At 44.6% G+C, this 16,814-nt stretch overlaps 2 protein-coding genes across 4 annotated transcripts in view; one reads left to right on the forward strand and one right to left on the reverse strand.

Moving 5' to 3' along the window:
- Nucleotides 1-6,683, reverse strand: part of Smim14 (small integral membrane protein 14) — a 46,031-nt gene extending 39,348 nt beyond the window's left edge. The window contains exon 1 of one of the 2 annotated variants that reach the window (XM_013009095.1): nt 6,490-6,683. Coding sequence is in view for 1 of the 2 variants with exons in the window: in XM_013009094.1 (XP_012864548.1) it covers nt 6,296-6,320 (25 nt within the window). In the remaining variant the exon portion in view is untranslated. Of the gene's footprint in view, nt 1-6,295; nt 6,363-6,489 lie in introns of those variants that run through there. The other variant, XM_013009094.1, reaches the window with a different exon arrangement.
- A 198-nt stretch (nt 6,684-6,881) lies between these two features.
- Nucleotides 6,882-16,814, forward strand: LOC105980302 (trafficking protein particle complex subunit 2-like). Of its 2 annotated transcripts, XM_013009093.1 has the most exons (3): nt 6,882-7,028; nt 10,143-10,215; nt 16,077-16,814. In XM_013009093.1, the coding sequence occupies exon 3, from the start codon at nt 16,282-16,284 to the stop codon at nt 16,702-16,704; it is 423 nt and encodes a 140-aa protein (XP_012864547.1). In that variant the 5' UTR covers nt 6,882-7,028; nt 10,143-10,215; nt 16,077-16,281; the 3' UTR covers nt 16,705-16,814. The 2 variants fall into 2 exon arrangements, with proteins under 2 accessions (XP_012864547.1, XP_012864546.1); XM_013009092.1 differs by lacking the exon at nt 10,143-10,215.

The following is a 16,814-nucleotide window of genomic DNA, read 5'->3' on the forward strand; positions in this document are numbered from 1 at the left end:
CAAGGCTAGCACTCTACCACTTGAGCTACAGAGCCACTTCTGGTTTTCTGGTGGTTTATTGGAGATAGGAGTCTCACGGTCTTTCCTGCCCAGGCTGGCTTTGAACCACGATCCTCAGATCTCAGCCTCCTGAGTAGCTAGGATTACAGGCGTGAGCCACCAGCGCCCCGCTGCTCTCTTTTGCCAGCCGCATGGAGTGCCAACCTTGCCTGGTCCCAGCAGGTCTACTGAATAAACCTACCTTTTACCTGAATACCACGTGCATGATACTGTTCTTACTCAGCAACCTCTTTTTAAAAACCTTGTAATTCCTACCTACCTACTCAGGATGCTAAGATCTGAGGATCAAGGTTTGAAGCCAGCCTAGGCAGGAAAGCCTGTGAGACTCATCTCCAATTAATCACAGAAAAAGCTGGGAGAGGTGCTGTGGCTCAAGTGGTAGAGAATTACCCTTGAGCAAAAGGAGTTCTGAAAATCCAAGCTGAGACTCTGAAAGGAGATAGAATGCCTTCTCTCCATATACACGGAATGCTGAAGAGTTTTCCAAGAAAGGTCCAGCAGTCTCGGCTTAATGGGAACTCAGATTTCACCCTAAACTGTGTAGGAGCCAGGGGTAGATTGAGGTTTATGCAAATTCAAGGCTGTTTACTGTTAAGTTCCCTTTCTAGAATAAGAAGGTCAGCCATCACTTGTATGCAAAATATTATCACAAGTTGAAGTTTATACCTTACTTCCTTGCATAAGACCAATAAAAACTTTGGTTGGGGGGCAGGGGGAGGAGGGGAAGGGGAAACAAAGGAGGAGGCTACAATGCTTGATATACTCATTATCGGGGCTGGGAAGGTGGCTCAGTGGTAGAGTGCTTGCCTTGCATGCCTGAGGCCCTGGGTTCAATTCCTCAGCACCACATAAGCAAAAAAAGAAAAAAGCCGGAGTGGCGCTGTGGCTCAAGTGGTAGAGCACTAGCCTTGAGCTGAAGAGCTGAGGGACAGCGCCCAGGCCCAGAGTTCAGGCCCCATGACTGGATCTCCCCCCCCCCAAAAAAAAAGTACAGCAGTGGAATTCACTGGATGCGAAAGTAAACTATAGAGCTCATGGATGGAGACTGGAAGAAGGGACTGGGAAAGAGGGGAGGGAAGACACTGTAATAAAGGAAATGTATTCATTGCCTGACTCATGTTATTGTAATCCCTCTGTATATAACAACAAATTTTGACAATGATAAAAAATAAATCGGGCAGGGCTGGGAAGGTGGCTCAGTGGTAGAGTGCTTGCCTTTGCATGCATGAGGCCCTGGATTCAATTCCCCAGCACCACATAAGCAAAAAGCAAAAAAAAAAAGCTAGAAGTAGCGTTGTGGCTCAAGTGGTAGACGCTAGCCTTGAGATGAAGAGCTGAGGGACAGCGCCCAGGCCCAGAGTTCAGGCCCTACGACCAGACCCCCCCCCAAAAAAAAGAAATATACTCATTATCTTGCCCATGTAATTGTAACCCCTCTGTACAGTATTTTTACAATAAAAAAAATAAAAATAAAAACCTTGGTTAATGGAACCTTGGGATCTGTTGCTGGCTGAAGACTAAAGGTCTGGTACCCCAAATCTCAATTGCACGGTGTGGTCTCCATTGTGTTGCTCCTGGTCAGGGCAGATTAAGGAGCATGCAGAGTGTTGCAACTGAGCTCAGTGACACTGGCCCAGGGCCAGAGTTCAAGCCTCAGGATCACCCCCCCCCCAAAAAAAAAAAAAGTATAGTTGTTTAAAGTATCTAACAAGTCAGTTTCTCCTACATTACCCTTGCTATGAGTATTAAACTTGCTAGGCACTGGTGGCTCATTCCTGTAATCATATCTACTCAAGGGAATGAGATCTGAGAACCCTGACTCAAAGCCAGCCAGGACAGAAATGTCTCTAGGGGGCTGAGAAGTTGGCTCAGTGGTAGAGTGCTTGCCTTGCATGCCTGAGGCCCTGGATTTGATTCCCTAGCACCACATAAGCAAAAAGAAAAAAAGCCGGAAGTGGCGCTGTGGTTCAAGTGGTAGAGCGCTAGCCTTGAGCTGAAGAGCTGAGGGACAGTGCCCAGGCCCAGAGTTCAGGCCCCAGGACCGGACCCCCCCCAAAAAATGTCTCTAGGAACTTTTTTTGGGGGGGGCCTGGTCCTGGGATTTGAACTCAGGGCATGGACCCTGTCCCTGAGCCTCTCGGTGCTCAAGGCTAGCACTCTACCACTTGAGCCACAGTACCAGTTTGGCTTTTTCTGTTTATGTTGTACTGAGGAATCAAACTCAGGTTTCTTGCATGCTATGCAAGCACCCAGCCTTCCCAGCCCTCTAAGAACTCTTATCTCCAATTAACTACTGAAAAGCAGGGAGTTGTAGCTCAGTTGATAGAGCCTTGAGCAGTAAGGGCAATAGCCCACTGCCCTGAGTTCAAACTTTAAAAGAAAAATACACAACGTTGAAATACACAACATTGGGGAACTAAGATGTACATATGTAATATGCAAATACCGAGCCATTTTAAATCTCCATGAGATATGGAGATGCTCAGATTTTGTAGTTTCTTTTTATTATCACGAAGCTGATGTATATAGCGGGTTAAGTCAGGTAAAGAGTACATTTTTTCTTTTTCTCTCTCAGTTTTCCCTCTTATCCCCTCCCACAAGTTATATACTTCATTTCCAACATAGTGTCTAGAGAGGACCACTTCTTTTTTGTGTGTTTGCTAATCCCGGGGCTTGAATTCCTGAGCTTTTTTGCTCAAAGCTGGTGCTTAACCACTTGAGCCACAGTTCCACTGCCAACTTTTTGGTGATAAATTGGAAATAAGAGTCTCTCAGACTTTTCTGTCTGGGCTGGCTTTGAGCTGCGCTTCTCAGATCTCAGCTTCCTGAGTAGCTAGAATTATAGGGATAAGCCACTGGCACCTAATCAAATTTCAGGTTTTATAGGGTCCTGGAAACTAAAACAATGTACTATGCAAAAAGTACAAACTTGTATTTTAAAAACTAGAAGCCAAACACTGGTATATATAGCACAGGATGCTTTCTCCATTTATAATCAGAAACACCTTTATAAGGAGTTAAATTTTGGTAGCTTTGCACTTGTAACACTTGTTAGTAAGTGCAGGCAAGCGTAAAACACTTTCATTCTGTATTTTCCAAAACTGAGACATCTGTGCTTTGTCCTAAATTTAAAGAAGAAAAAGGGGAAATGAAAGTTGAATATGAAAATAAGCAATGAGGAGGAAACTTTCTCCAAAGTAAAAATACAACTTTAAAATGCTCAGTATGTATATACTGTAAATTTAGAATTACATTTTTCAAGAATCATTTTAAAGCAATACCCATTTATGGTAAACATTTCAAATGCTTTCCCTAAAAAAAGTAAAAATGTCAAAGTGAAAGGTACTCTCCTCATTGGCACAATCTACAAAAAAACTTCCATATAAGTTTTCTAGGCATGCCCAAGTACGCATATGCAGCATATACTTGTTTACCTATGTGGAAAACCATTCACTTAAAATCACTAAAATTTCTTTAGTATATTTCAGAGTAGGGCTGCTTGCTGTTAACTCTTCAGAATTTGGGTTAACCATATAAAACTATTATTCATCACTGTATTATTTATAACAATGAAAAACTAGAAACTACATTGATGCCCAATGTTAATTGAAAACATCAAGTAAATAAGTTAGATAGCCAGTTAAGGGCTGCCTTTGTGGTTTAGGGTGGTGTAGCTCAGTGACAGAATGGTTGGCTAGCATATCACAAACCTTGGGTTGAATCCCCAGCAATGCTTAAAAAAAAATCTTTGCAAAGTTTCTAAGAATACGATTAAAACAAACAAACTCTAGGGCTGGGAAAGTGGCTCAGTGGTAGAGTGCTTGCCTTGCACGCTGAGGCCCTGGGTTGGATACCTCAGCACCACATAAGAAAAAAGCCAGAAGTGATGCTGTGGCTCAAGTGGTAGAGCACTGGCCTCGAGCTGAAGAGCTGGGGGACAGCGCCCAGGCCAAGAGTTCAGGCCCCATGACTGGACCTCCTGGACCTCCCCCCCAAAAAAAAAGAGCTGAGGGACAGTGCCCAGACCCAGAGTTCAGGCCCCATGACCGACAAAAAAAAATAATAATAATAAAACACAACTTTACATTAAATCTTCCAGGTAATCCTAGCTACTCAGGAATCTGAGGTCTGAGGATCCTGGTTCAAAGCCAGCTCAGGCAGGAAAGTCCATGAAACTCTTATCTAAAATACACCGCAGGAAAATCGAAAGTGGCTCCGTGGCTCCAGCGATAAGAGTGATGGTTTTGAGCTGAAGAGCTCAAGGACAGCACCCAAGCCCAGAGTTCAAGCCCCATGACCAAAAAAGAAAAGAAAAAAAAATCTTCCAGGACTTTATTGCTATGGGCTTGAACTGCATTTGGAGCACGCACATAGGCTATAGGATAGCTCTAAACTTAGTCTGAATGAAATCTGTAATAAGCAACTTTCTAACTTTGATACTGCCAATTTAGATTGTCTGCTCTCCCAAGAGTTTAAAAGCTAAGACTTACTACACTGATTTATTTGTTGAATCATACAGCATAGTAAAAGACTAGGGAAGAAAACTTTTAAAATCATGATTTTGGTATCTTTTGTTTTTCCAACAGTAAATTACCCCATAAAAGTTTATGTTAAAGGTGTTATCTGCAAGGGGCTGGGAAGGTAGCTCAGTGGTAGAATGCTTGCCTTCCACACTTGAGACCCTGGGTTCGATTCCTCAGCACCACATAAGCAGAAAAGGGCGGAAGTGGCACTGTGGCTCCAGTGGTAGAGTGCTAGCCTTGAGCTGAAGAGCTGAGGGACAGCACCCAGACCCATAGTTCAAGTCTCATGACCCACAAAAAAAAAAAAAAAACAGAAAAAGTCTTACCTGCAAATTTTCATTACTCAAATATGTAAACCAGCAGGTTGCAGAAAAGCATATGCATATAAAATAGACCATTTTAAAAATAAATACATATATGCAGAAAAGAAGTCTGGAAGAATAGAAATTACTAACATTTTGGTGACTTGTGAGTGGCAGGGTTACTGATTACTCCTTTCCACTTATCTTTTATCCATATTTTCCAGAATCATCACAAACCCCTATGTGGAAACAAGTTACTTATTTCTAGTTAGTATAAAAGGTAAAAGCTGCAAAAGAGGAAGTTAAAGGAAGGAATTCTTTTTGTAAGCAGGATCTCAGCTCTAGATGAAATTCACTTTGATCTCAGTGGCATACCGAGGAGAAAAAAAAATATTTGCAAAAAGGTCTGTGTTCTACCACAAGAATAACAACCCTCGTGAGAAAGTCATCTAAATCCTTAAGAACTCTTCCTGGATTTGACAGTGGGGTCGATCAATCAACACATGCTTCAGTTGCTCTTCCTTAATGTTTGCCACAGGAATAGCTCCAGTAATGACCGGGGGGGAAGTGATCCTTTTTAAAGCCCCAGTTAGGACGCGGGGGGGGGGGGGTGTTGCTCTGGTCTGGGCGCAGAGGGAAGCAGGCCGGCAGCGCTGCTCCACTAAGGGAATCTGCGTGAGCAGTCACCTGAGTTCAGCAGAAGGACGCGCAAGCCTCCGACACCCACCGCACGGCGCAGAGAAAACGCCTCCGACGTGGGTCTCCAGACTAAAACACCTTGCAGGTCTTAACGCGTTCCAAGTGACCGAACGAATGCGGTCTGACTCCCGCACCAACAACTCATACAGGCACCACGGGGCAGCTCGCAGGACGGATGCAAAGCTCAGACGCTCTACTGGGGAAAGCCAACCCCATCCTCGATTCTGCCAACTGGCTGTGCTGCAGACACCTTACCGCCTCCGTGCCATTAACAAACAATATCCTGGTTAAGTAACACGGGAAAGTTTGGCTTTCAGCTGACACCAGGGCTTTTCAGGTACTGCCCGGTGCCCAGTGCACCGCGCAGCGCCCCTTGCACGAAAGGGTGCTGCCACACGTCTGCCACGGTTCTACCGAACAGGAAAAAAAAAAGAGGTAAAAGCAAGGGGGAAGGGGGGCCCTTTAAGATTCAGCAACACAACAGGAGCCCAAAAGCCGCAGCTTTCGGGGTGGCAGCTCCCCTCGATCATCCATCACAACAAAGGACGCCGCCGGCCGCGGGCTTCACCGTGCCCAGAAAGGGCTGCGGAAGGCGGGCAGGCGACCCCGAGCGGGCTCGCGTCCTCCTCCTTTCCAGCTACGACACTCCTCCACGCCACCGGTGTGGCTTACTCGCCTTCCCCTCCCGTTCTCCCGCCGCCCCCAGCCCACCAGAGCACCCGCGGCTACTGTCCATCTTCCCACCCGGGCCCTGGCTTTCCTCCACCGCAAGTCTCCGCCTCGCCGCTCCCCGGGCCGGACCGCCGCGGCTGCCCAGCCCCGGGCAGCAGCCGCGCCGCCCCCCACGAGAAAAACCCAGGTCGGGTGAGGGTCACCACGGCGGTGGGCGAGGGGAACACACTCACCCGCCCAGACCACAACCGACGGGGCGGGGAGGGTGGGAGCAGAAACCCAGTCGCGGTTGCGAGACCGCCTGAGGCTTCCGGGACGCTGCGGCAGCTCCGGCCTCCCGACGCGGCGGCCGCTGGTGCTTCAGCCCCGCCGGCCTCCGCCCCGCCCTCTGTTTGGATTCGATTGACCACGTCACTCTTAGCCACGAGACCCGGATCTGCCAGATCCGGCGGGCGGCGGCGCAACAGATGGGCAGCGCCTCGAGACCCCGGCCAGCCCCGCCTACCGAGCATGCGCGTTCCCGGAGCCTGCCCTAAGCATCGAGGGAGGCGGGGCCAGCGCGAGCGGCGTCTCCGTGACGTCACCCCTGTCGTCAGGGCGCGGAGGATGTAGATCCGGTCCGTGGAGGAAGCGGGCTGCGGTTCCGCGTCGGCTGCTCTCCACGGTGGCCTTTTCTGTTGTGTTTCGTCGGCGGTGTTGTCCCACGTGTCATCCCCTTTGCTGAGCCAGTGGATCTCAACTGTAATCTTGGATGTCTTCTGCCTGGGCAAAGGTGGGCACGCGCTGATGTCCCGGCGACCCACTACCTCTGTAGGAATCGTCTGAACTGATGAAGCAGGCCTGGGTGAAAATGGGGAGGGCGGGCTGCAAGCTTGTCGACGGTGGCAGTTTTCGGCCACTTTTACCCTAACAATATAGCGCAGCGGAAAGATGACTAAAATCGACTGCGTAAGCGTACCGAGGGCCAGGGGTGGGGAAGGCAGCGGGTAACCTCCCGCTTGTTAACCTTTTTGGTTTGGTTTTTAGGCTCTTGGAGTAGGGATGAGGTGAAGGACTGCACTTTCTGGTTGGGTATAAGTGGGGTATAGTTACAATCCCAGCATTTAGCAGACTGAGGCAGGAGGGTTAGGAGCGCCACATGAGGAATTTGAGGCTGGTCTGGGTTATAACAAAACTTGTCTCAAAGTCTGACGCCGGTGGCTCAGGCCTGTAATCCTAGCTACTCAGGAGGTTGAGATCTGAGGATCACGGTTCAAAGCCAGCCCAGGCAGGAAAGTCCATGAGACTCTTATCTCCAATGAACCACCAGAAAACCGGAAGTGGCGCTGTAGCTCAAGTGGTAGAGGGCTCGCATTGAACTGAAGAGTGCAGGAACAGCACCCAGGCCCAGAGTTCAGGCCCCACGACTGGAACCTCCCCCCACCCAAAAAAAAAAAAACCTGAAAAAAACCAACACTTTTTAGCTTTAATCGATTCTTTCATCTCTTACATTTTAGCCGTTGAGACTCGTGCGAGGAGAGGGGAGGAAATTTCCAAAATTTAGGACTAATTAGGTCACAAATTTTAAAATGAGACCACAGTGCCTGACAAGGTGGTAGGTAGGGGCCATAATCTCACCTGCCTTGCTCTGGCAGGAGGATCCCTGAACACAGGATTTTGAGACCAGCCTGCACATCATAATATGAAATAAAATATTACTTGAACAGTAAGTATAAAGATCTCACAAAGATGCCTCTTTGCCTATCCTGCAGAAGGGGTAAGTGTTAGTTGTAAATTGTCTTCCTAACTTTCATTTGATCATCCTGCCCTATAATTTCTACCTCAGCTCTTTGGTTAATTACTCCTCTATGAGCTGAGTCACCTTCAGCAAATTAGTATAATCTGCAAGGGTGGGTTTTTTTCTTTCTTTTAACTAGAGTGGATATTGAACACAGAAAATGGTTTTTAGAAAAATTAACCATTTCTGGTAAAAACTCAGTCTTTCCTAGTTAACCATTATTACAAGTTGGTACAAATCAAGCTTCTTGTCTCTCAATCTGCAGTCTAGAACTGTACTCAAATTTTGAGTCTGAGGTAGTGATTCTATGAAGTTGATGGGCTAAATCTGTAGTACAGTGACTTGAATTGTGGAACTTTAAACAAAAAATTATGTATGCATGCGTGTGCCTATGTGCATATGTCTTTGAAAACATAACCGTGTTTTTTGTTTTTGTTTTTGCCAGTCCTGGAGCTTGAACTCAGGGCCTGGGCAGTGTCCCAGGGCTTCTTTTGCTCAAGGCTAGCACTCTACCCCTTGAGCCACTATGCTACTTCTGGTATTTTCTGTTTATGTGGTACTGAGGAATCCTGCCCAGAACTTCATGCATGCTAGACAAGCACTCTACCACTAAGTAACATTCCCAGCCCCCATAAGTGTGTTTTAACTTGAATTTTCCTGGTTGTTGCAAAATCCCAAGTACTTGTTTTATACAGCTAATTACAAGAAAGATGAATATACTAAACAAAGGAGTGATACCATAAATAAAAAGTGAAAGGTTCATAATAATAACATAGATAGTAGCAATATATGTGTAGGTTCAGAATATAAATTGTTCACACACAAAAAGTAATATACAAATGACCGGTGCTTGAAAATCTTCACCAATTGGGGGAGGGGGGGAAAGCCAGGTGCCTATGGCTCATGCCTGTAATCCTAGCTGCTTAGGAGGATGAAATCTGAGGATTGCAGTTAAAAGTCAGCCCAGGAAGGAAAGTCCATGAGACTGTCTCCAATTAAACATGCACACAAACTGGAGGTGGAGGTAAGACTAGTCTTGAGCATAAGCAGCTCAGAGACAGTATTCAAACCCCAGGATCAGCACCAAAAAAAAGAGAACTTTTGTTATTCAGGGTTTCTTGAGATACTATTCAAATTTAGGATGAATTGTGTGTGTGTTGTGTGTGTGTGTGTGTTGTGTGTGTGTGTGTGTGTGTGTTGTGTGTGTGTGTGTGTGTGTTGTGTGTGTGTGTGTGTACATGTACATGTATATGGATCCTGGGGCTTGAACTCAGGTCCTTGAAGACCTTTTGCTCAAAGCTGGTGTCTACTACTTGAGCCATAGTTCCACTTCCACCTTTTTTAGTTAATTTAGTGGAGTCTCACAGGGGCTGCCAATGTGGCTTAGGTGGTAGTGTTTGCCTAGCATGTGTAAAGCCCTGAGTTTGAATCCTCAGTACCACATAAACAGAAAAAGCCAGAAGTGGTGCTGTGACTCAATAGAAGCTCAGGAACAGTGCCCAGGCCCTGAGTTCAAGCACCTGGACTAGCAAAAGAGAAAAAGAGTCTCAGACTTTCCTGCCCAGACTGGCTTAGGACATCTCTTCAGATCTCAGCCTCCAGAGCAGCTAGGATCACAGGTGTGAGCACCAGCACTATGCTATTGAATTTTTAATTCTACATAAAATATCATAAGAATTTTGGTAGGGATGACATTGAATCTGTAATTTTATTTGTATTTACAAGGTTTTATAGTTTTCAGGAAGGAACAAATCTTTCACCTCCTTTGATTCCTCTGTATGTGTGTGTATATACACATGTGTACTCAGGGGCTTGAACTCAGGGCCTGGGCAGTGTCCCAGGGCTTCTTTTGCTCAAGGCTAGCAATCTATCACAGTGTCACAGTGACACTTCCAGCTTTTTCTGTTTATGTGGTACTGAGGAATCAAACCCAAGGCTTCATGCATGCTAGACAAGTACTCTACCACTAAGCCACATTCCCAGCCCAAGTTTTTTTGTTTTGTTTTTGTTTTTTAATGTTACTGAGGTTTGAACTCAGGGCTTCATGTTTGCTAGGCAGGCATTTTATTCATTAAACCATGGCACCAGACTTTTTTTCTTTTGCAACAGGATATCACTGTATTGCCCAGGTTGGCATTGAACTCTCAATTCTCCTTCAACCTCCCAAATGCTGAAATTGAAGGTATGTATTACCACAACTGGCCTTGCAGATGACTTTTTAGTCTTTGTTCATCTATCTAACTATGTATTAGAGATAAAACATTTTGCCGTGTTTCTTAGTCTGGACTCTTAATTCCTGAGCTCAAAGGATATTCCCAGTTCAGCTGCCCAAGTAGTGGGGACTCCTGGCACATGCCACTGTACCTGACTTTTGACTTTGTAACCTGTACCTTTCTGCCTATTTTTGTTTATTTTTCTATTGTGTCCATCCTGAGGCTTGAACTCGGTGCCTGGTGACTGTTCCTTAGCTTTTTCACTCAAGGCTGGTGCTATACCACTTGAACCACAGCTCTACCTGCAGTTTTCTGGTGGTTAATTGGAAGAAAGAGTCTCACAGACTTTCCTTTCTTAGGTAGCTTTGAACTGGGATTGTTGGATCTCAGCCTCCTGAGTAGTTAGAATCATAGAATCAATGGCATCAACCACCTGCACCTAAGCTGCATTTCATCAGACAGTTTTGAGGTTCTCTATATAGTTTTCTTTTTCATGTGTGTGTATATCTTCAGGACTTTGTACATGTAAGATACTGTGGGACAATTTTACTACTTTTCCAATTTATGTATTTGCTATTGTTTTCCACTAGGAAAACTATGAATTACAGTACTATCATGAATATATATTAATGAATTTTAAATGATAAAAAAAAAAGGGCACCTGGCTTTGAACATTCTTGATCAAATTTCCCACCACAGTAAGGAAAAAAAAAAAAAAGATACTAAGCCAGGCACCAATGGCTCACTCAGGAGACTGAGGTCTGAGGCTTTTAGTTCAGAGCTGGTCCAAGCAAGAAAGTCTGAGAGACTCTTATTTTCACTTAACCATCAAAAGGCCAGAAAGGGAGCTGTGGCTCAAGTAGTAGAGTGCTAGCCTTAGAGCCAAGAACCTCAGATACAGGGCCCAGGCCTTAAGTTCAAGCCCCAGAACTAAAACACACGCACTAATGAGTCACTTGCCATATACAAGAAACATAAATGGACCTGGTGAGAAAGAAAAGGAAGTAAGCAAAGCAAAGCATTACCCTGTGAAGATCTATACTAGTTGGAGAGGTAAGAAAACAAATGAAAGTTAAGCTTTTAAAATCCTGTTCCCAAGGCTTTAGAGATAAGAGGTAGTTTTTACTACCCTGGGTTCACAAATACTACCCTTCTGGCCCCATATCACTTTCTTTTGCTGGCTGAAAAACTCAGCATTGGTCCTTTAATGTGACTGTTTCTCAGTGATCTCTTGTTCTTCTCACAATACACTGTCACCCTAAATAATCTCAAACTCTCCCAACTCTTCAAATTCACGTCAATGCAAATGGCTCAATTCTGTATCTCTTTAGCTCTGGAATCACATTTCCAGATGCCTCCTTGGCTCACTCTACTGGACTTTGTTGTTACCATCTCTACACCTGTTGTATCCTAGTACCATGGGGAAAGCTTCCATCGGTCTATAGATCTTGGACAGCCCTCTTGCCTAATGCTCGTTTAAAGGAGCACAGGCATTCTTTCAAAAATTGGGTTAGTGCTGAGCTAGGCATTGAGGAGAGATCTAGAGTGAGAGATGTGCAGGAATAAGACCAAAATCATTGTACCACTAGGGGAAGAGAGAACAGTATAAGAATCCTAACTACTCTGATCTTAGGAACATGATTCTAAGCCAGCCCTGGCTTCTCTCTCAAATTAACCAGCAGAAGGTCAGTAGTGGAGGTATGGCCCAACTGGTAGAACACCAGTGAGTGGAAGAGAGCAAGGAAAGGAGTTACACTGTCCAAAGAGAAATATACTCTTTACCTGACTTATTTAACTGAAACCCCTCTGTACATCACCTTTATAATAACAATTAAAATTAAGTGAGTACGTGAAGCCCTGAGTTCAAGTCCCAGTGTCCCCTTAACCTTCCCCCACCCCAATACTGACATTTGGAAGAAAACAGAGCCAAGAGAATTTGTGGGAAATAGAACTGAGGACATTATAAAGCCTACTCAAGAGCTGGGCACTGGTGCAGTGCTCATGCTTGTAATTCTAGCTACTCAGGAGGCTGAGCTGAGGATCGCAGTTCAAAGCCAGCCCAGGCGTAAAAGTCTGTGAAACTCTTTATCTCCAATAAACCACCAGAAAACCAGAAGTGGAGCTGTGGCTGAAGTGAATAGTTAAAAAGATGGACTAAAACAGAAGAGGGCTGGGAGTTTGGCTTAATGGTAGAGTGCCTACCTAGCATGCATGAAGCTCTGGGTTCGATTCCTCAGTACTACATAAAAAAAAGCTGGAAGTGGCACTGTGGCTCAAGTGGTAGATTGCTAGCCTTGAGCAAAAGAAGCTCTGGGATAGTGGCTAGGTCTTGAGTTCAAGCCCCCCTTAAAATAAATAAAAATCCACAAAGCAGAAAGATACCATCTCAGTGTGCAGGACAGAATTACAGAATTAAAGTGAGAAAAGAAAAAGTTTATACCCTTTAAAACATTCACTAGTTGAAACAAATTCTCAGAGATGCAAGATCAGAGACTATCCAAATTTAAGTTTATGTAAGAACTCTTGTCAAGAATGACTTTAAAGCTTGAAAACTCTTCAGTGTGAACTTTCTCTAAATTATCTTTTTTGGAAGGTTTTGGGGCCTGAACTCAGGGCTTGGGCACTGCCCCTGAGCTTTTGGGCTCAAGACTTGCATTCTGTCACTTGGAGCCACAACTCCACTTCTGGTTTTCTGGTGGTTAAATGGAGGTAAGAGTCACAGACTTTGCTACCCAGACTGGCTTTGAACCTCTGTCCTAAGATCTCAGCCTCCTGAGTAGCTAGGGTTACAGGCATGAGCCACCAGCACCCAGCCATCAAATGATCTTAAATCACATATCTAGAATTTAAGCCAAGGATAAGTAGGCTGTCCACAAAAATAGGCAACCTGAGTCTTTACTCATGGCTGCAGCCAGAAAAGCACAAGAATGAATTTTTTTTTTTTTTTTTGCTCTTGGTCCTGGTACACTTCATCAACAGACTCTGCCAGGACAAGTCCATTATGAAAGAGATATGTGGGCTGGGAATGTAGCTTAGTGGTATTGATTGCCCAGCATGCATAAAGCTTTGGGTTCAATTCCTTAGTACCACATAAACAGAAAAAGTCACAAGCGGCGCTGTGGCTCAAGTGGCTCAAGCTCAGGGACAGTGTCTAGGCCCTAAGTTCAAGCCCCACGACTGCCTCTCCCCCCCAAAAAAAAAGGCAAGGAAAGAGAAATATGAAGTAGCAGAAACCTAGAGAAATTGACCAAGGGCTGGGAAGGTGGCTCAGTGGTAGAGCTCTTGCCTTGCATGCATGAGGCCCTGGGTTCCATTCCTCAGCACCACATAAGCAAAAAGAAAAAAGCCGGAAGTGGCGCTGTGGCTCAAATGATAGAGCGCTAGCCCTGAGCTGAAGAGTTGAGGGACAGCGCCCAAGCCCTGAGTTCAGGCCCCACAACTGAACCCCCCCCCCAAAAAAAAGAAATTGACCAATTAGAAATTGACTAACAGAAGACTTGACCAATATTTTCATGAAGCCAGCTGTCTTAGTCCATGTCAGCATTCTGAGACAGGAATGGCTTTTCTTAGAACAAACCTTTACATAGTGGTCAGAGTCAGGCACAATCAGTTAGCTGTAGTAACTCCATAGAAGACAATACAGGGACAGGCTTCAAGACTCCCCAGCATACTCTCTTGGAAACAGATGATGAACAAAAATTCTGAGAATTTACTCAAGTAAATGCCAGTACTACTAGTCAAGAAAATCAGCTACCTTCCCTCTTCATTATCCAGAAAGAGAATGGTTATAGGCCCAAAGAGGAAAGTATTTCTTATAATAAGAACTCACACAACACCAGATGAGTAAGGATGGATACCTGAAGGTCCTGGAAAGAGTCACTGGAAGGACATGATTTATCAAGATCCAGTGGAGGTGCAACCAAGGTTTCTTACCAGGCCAGAGCACCCCCTCTGAGCCTGTCTCTTCTCTATTCACCAGAGCAATAAGGGAAACTCTTCGTATGACAGACACCCATATTAAATTAAGCTGCAAAACAAATGTGAGGACTGTCCCTATACATATAGGTGTTTGTCACTGACTAGCACATTAGAGAAGACAGGAGCGAGGTCACTTGTTTGTCACAAAGGCTTCTGTCAGCATCAGCCCTTCAAGTGTATCAGGCGAGTCACATGAGAGAGAAGCCTTTTACATACAGTTTGTATGAAAAGTCCTTCAACCACAAAAACCAGCCTGTGAGCTCATAAGCCTATCCACGCAGGAGTGAAGCCTTAATACACTTCTTTGCCAGAGAAGCTATCACCAACCATCCATGGCCATCATCTCCTGAGGACTCCAAAGTGTTCTTTCCATACCAGAAGTTTTCTCAGCTACTGTCCTGATATATAATATGTAAATATCTATGAATGTACATATATTTCTGGATCACTTATTAAGAATATACCATGTAGATTACAGATTATGCTTTCTATTTCCATGCCACTAAGATTTAAGGCTGACCTGGGCTCCAGTGGCACACACCTGTCATCCTAGTTATTCAGGAGGCTGAGATTTGAAGACCTCAGTTTGAAGCTAGTTGGGGCAGAAGTCTGTGAGACTTTTATCGTCTTATCTCCAATTAATCACCAAAAAGCTGGAAGTAGCATTGTGGTTCAAGTGGTAGGTAGAGCGCTAGTCTTGAGCACAAATGCTGAGGGACAGCACAGAGGCCCTGAGTTGAAGCCTCCCCTACCCCTAAGAAAGATGCAAGGCTAAAGGGCATGGAACTTGTGAGCTTTGTTCACTGAAGTTTACAGAGTACCTAGAAAGTAGTTGGTATTTCATGTCCAATCAACAACTAAATAATTTAAAAAAGAAAGGTTCAGGAAAGAGAAGAAGTGAGAAGTGGAAGGAGGGAGGATGGAAGGAAGGCACAGGGGATAGAAGGGAAAGGTAAAGAACAAGAAGAGGAGGGAATGGAAGGATGAATTTGTGGTACCTAAAGCCCAGACCATCATTCAGAATTCTTTCAGTTTTTTTCTAAGTCTCATCCAAGAAAGGACTGAGACCCAATCATTGGTCTACTTTCCTTCCAATTCAAAAGGTTTTGCATATGTAAGGTGACTCCTACCCCTTACCCTTGTCTTCCTTCACTGTGAATCCTGATGTGCTCCTAGCATCTTCCCTGTAAGGTATGGTTGAAGGCAAATCTATGGGGTGAGAAAGACTGGGAAAGGGAGCCAGCGAGAGCCAGATACACTGGTTAGTTATGAATTAGCATTTTTCAATATAACCTGATGTGGAAAACAATTCATGTTGTAGGAAAAGATTTTTGACCTCATTTTCATATTCCCCTGTCTCATCACTTTTTGCAGCTTTTCAACTTCACTTTTCATTTTATTGGATTTACATACTTTCAATATATATATATATATATATATATTTATTTTTTTTTTGTCGGCCCTGGGGCTTGAACTCTGGGCTTGGGCACTGTCCTTGCACTCTTCAGCTCAAGGCGAGCACTCTACCGCTTGAACCACAGCGCCACTTCTGGTTTTCTAGTGGTTTAGTGGAGATGAGAGTCTCATGGACTTTCCTGCCTGGGCTGGCTTTGAACTGTGACCCTCAGATCTCAGCCTCCTGAGTAGCTAGGATTACAGACGTGAGCCACCGGCGCCCAGCTCACTATATCTTTTATCTCACTAGCCCTCCTTTTCCTTTTCTTTATACTGAAGAATGCATATTTTTAAATTTATCATAATGCACTTTTTGTTTTGAGTCTTGAATAGAAATTATAGTAAAGGAGAACTTAAAGATATATTCGTTTGTTATATTTGTTTGCTGCCTCTGTAGAGAAATAGTGCTGTCTAGGGTTGAAACTGCGGAGTGCGGGTCCACTGGCAGCATCTCACTACAGAAGCCCCAGTCACCCTAGCGACACCGAGGGACAGCTGCTGTTTGTACCACAAGCGAGAGAGTCCTGGCTCCTTTCTCATCAGCTACCAAATCTCCTTTGCCACTGCAGAAATCTCTTCATAGGAACAGTATATTGAAGAGAATGTCTGGAAGCTTCTACTTTGTAATTGTTGGCCACCATGATAATCCAGTTTTTGAAATGGAATTTTTGCCAGCTGGGAAACCAGAATCGAAAGATGATCATCGCCATTTGAACCAGTTCATAGCTCATGCTGCTCTTGATCTTGTGGATGAAAATATGTGGCTTTCAAACAATATGTATTTGAAAACTGTGGACAAATTCAATGAGTGGTTTGTGTCAGCATTCGTCACTGCAGGGCATATGAGATTTATTATGCTTCATGATATAAAGCAAGAAGATGGAATAAAGAACTTCTTCACTGATGTCTATGATTTATACATAAAGTTTGCAATGAATCCATTTTATGAGCCCAATTCTCCTATTCGATCAAGTGCATTTGACAGAAAACTTCAGTTTCTTGGGAAGAAGCACCTTTTAAGCTGAATGCAGAAAAATACTGAAAAAAAAAACCAATGTCATTACAATGGAGAATACTCAGGAATGTGTGCATTGTGGCTTGATCTTGATGTAACAATTCAGAAACAAATGTTAAG

Source organism: Dipodomys ordii, unplaced genomic scaffold, assembly GCF_000151885.1.
Source record: "Dipodomys ordii isolate 6190 unplaced genomic scaffold, Dord_2.0 Scaffold8, whole genome shotgun sequence".
Classification (NCBI taxonomy): domain Eukaryota; kingdom Metazoa; phylum Chordata; class Mammalia; order Rodentia; family Heteromyidae; genus Dipodomys; species Dipodomys ordii.

What these genes read in the sequence shown, in the direction of transcription:
- LOC105980302 (XM_013009093.1), top strand. Translation starts at nt 16,282, where the DNA reads ATGTCTGGAAGCTTCTACTTTGTAATTGTTGGCCACCATGATAATCCA.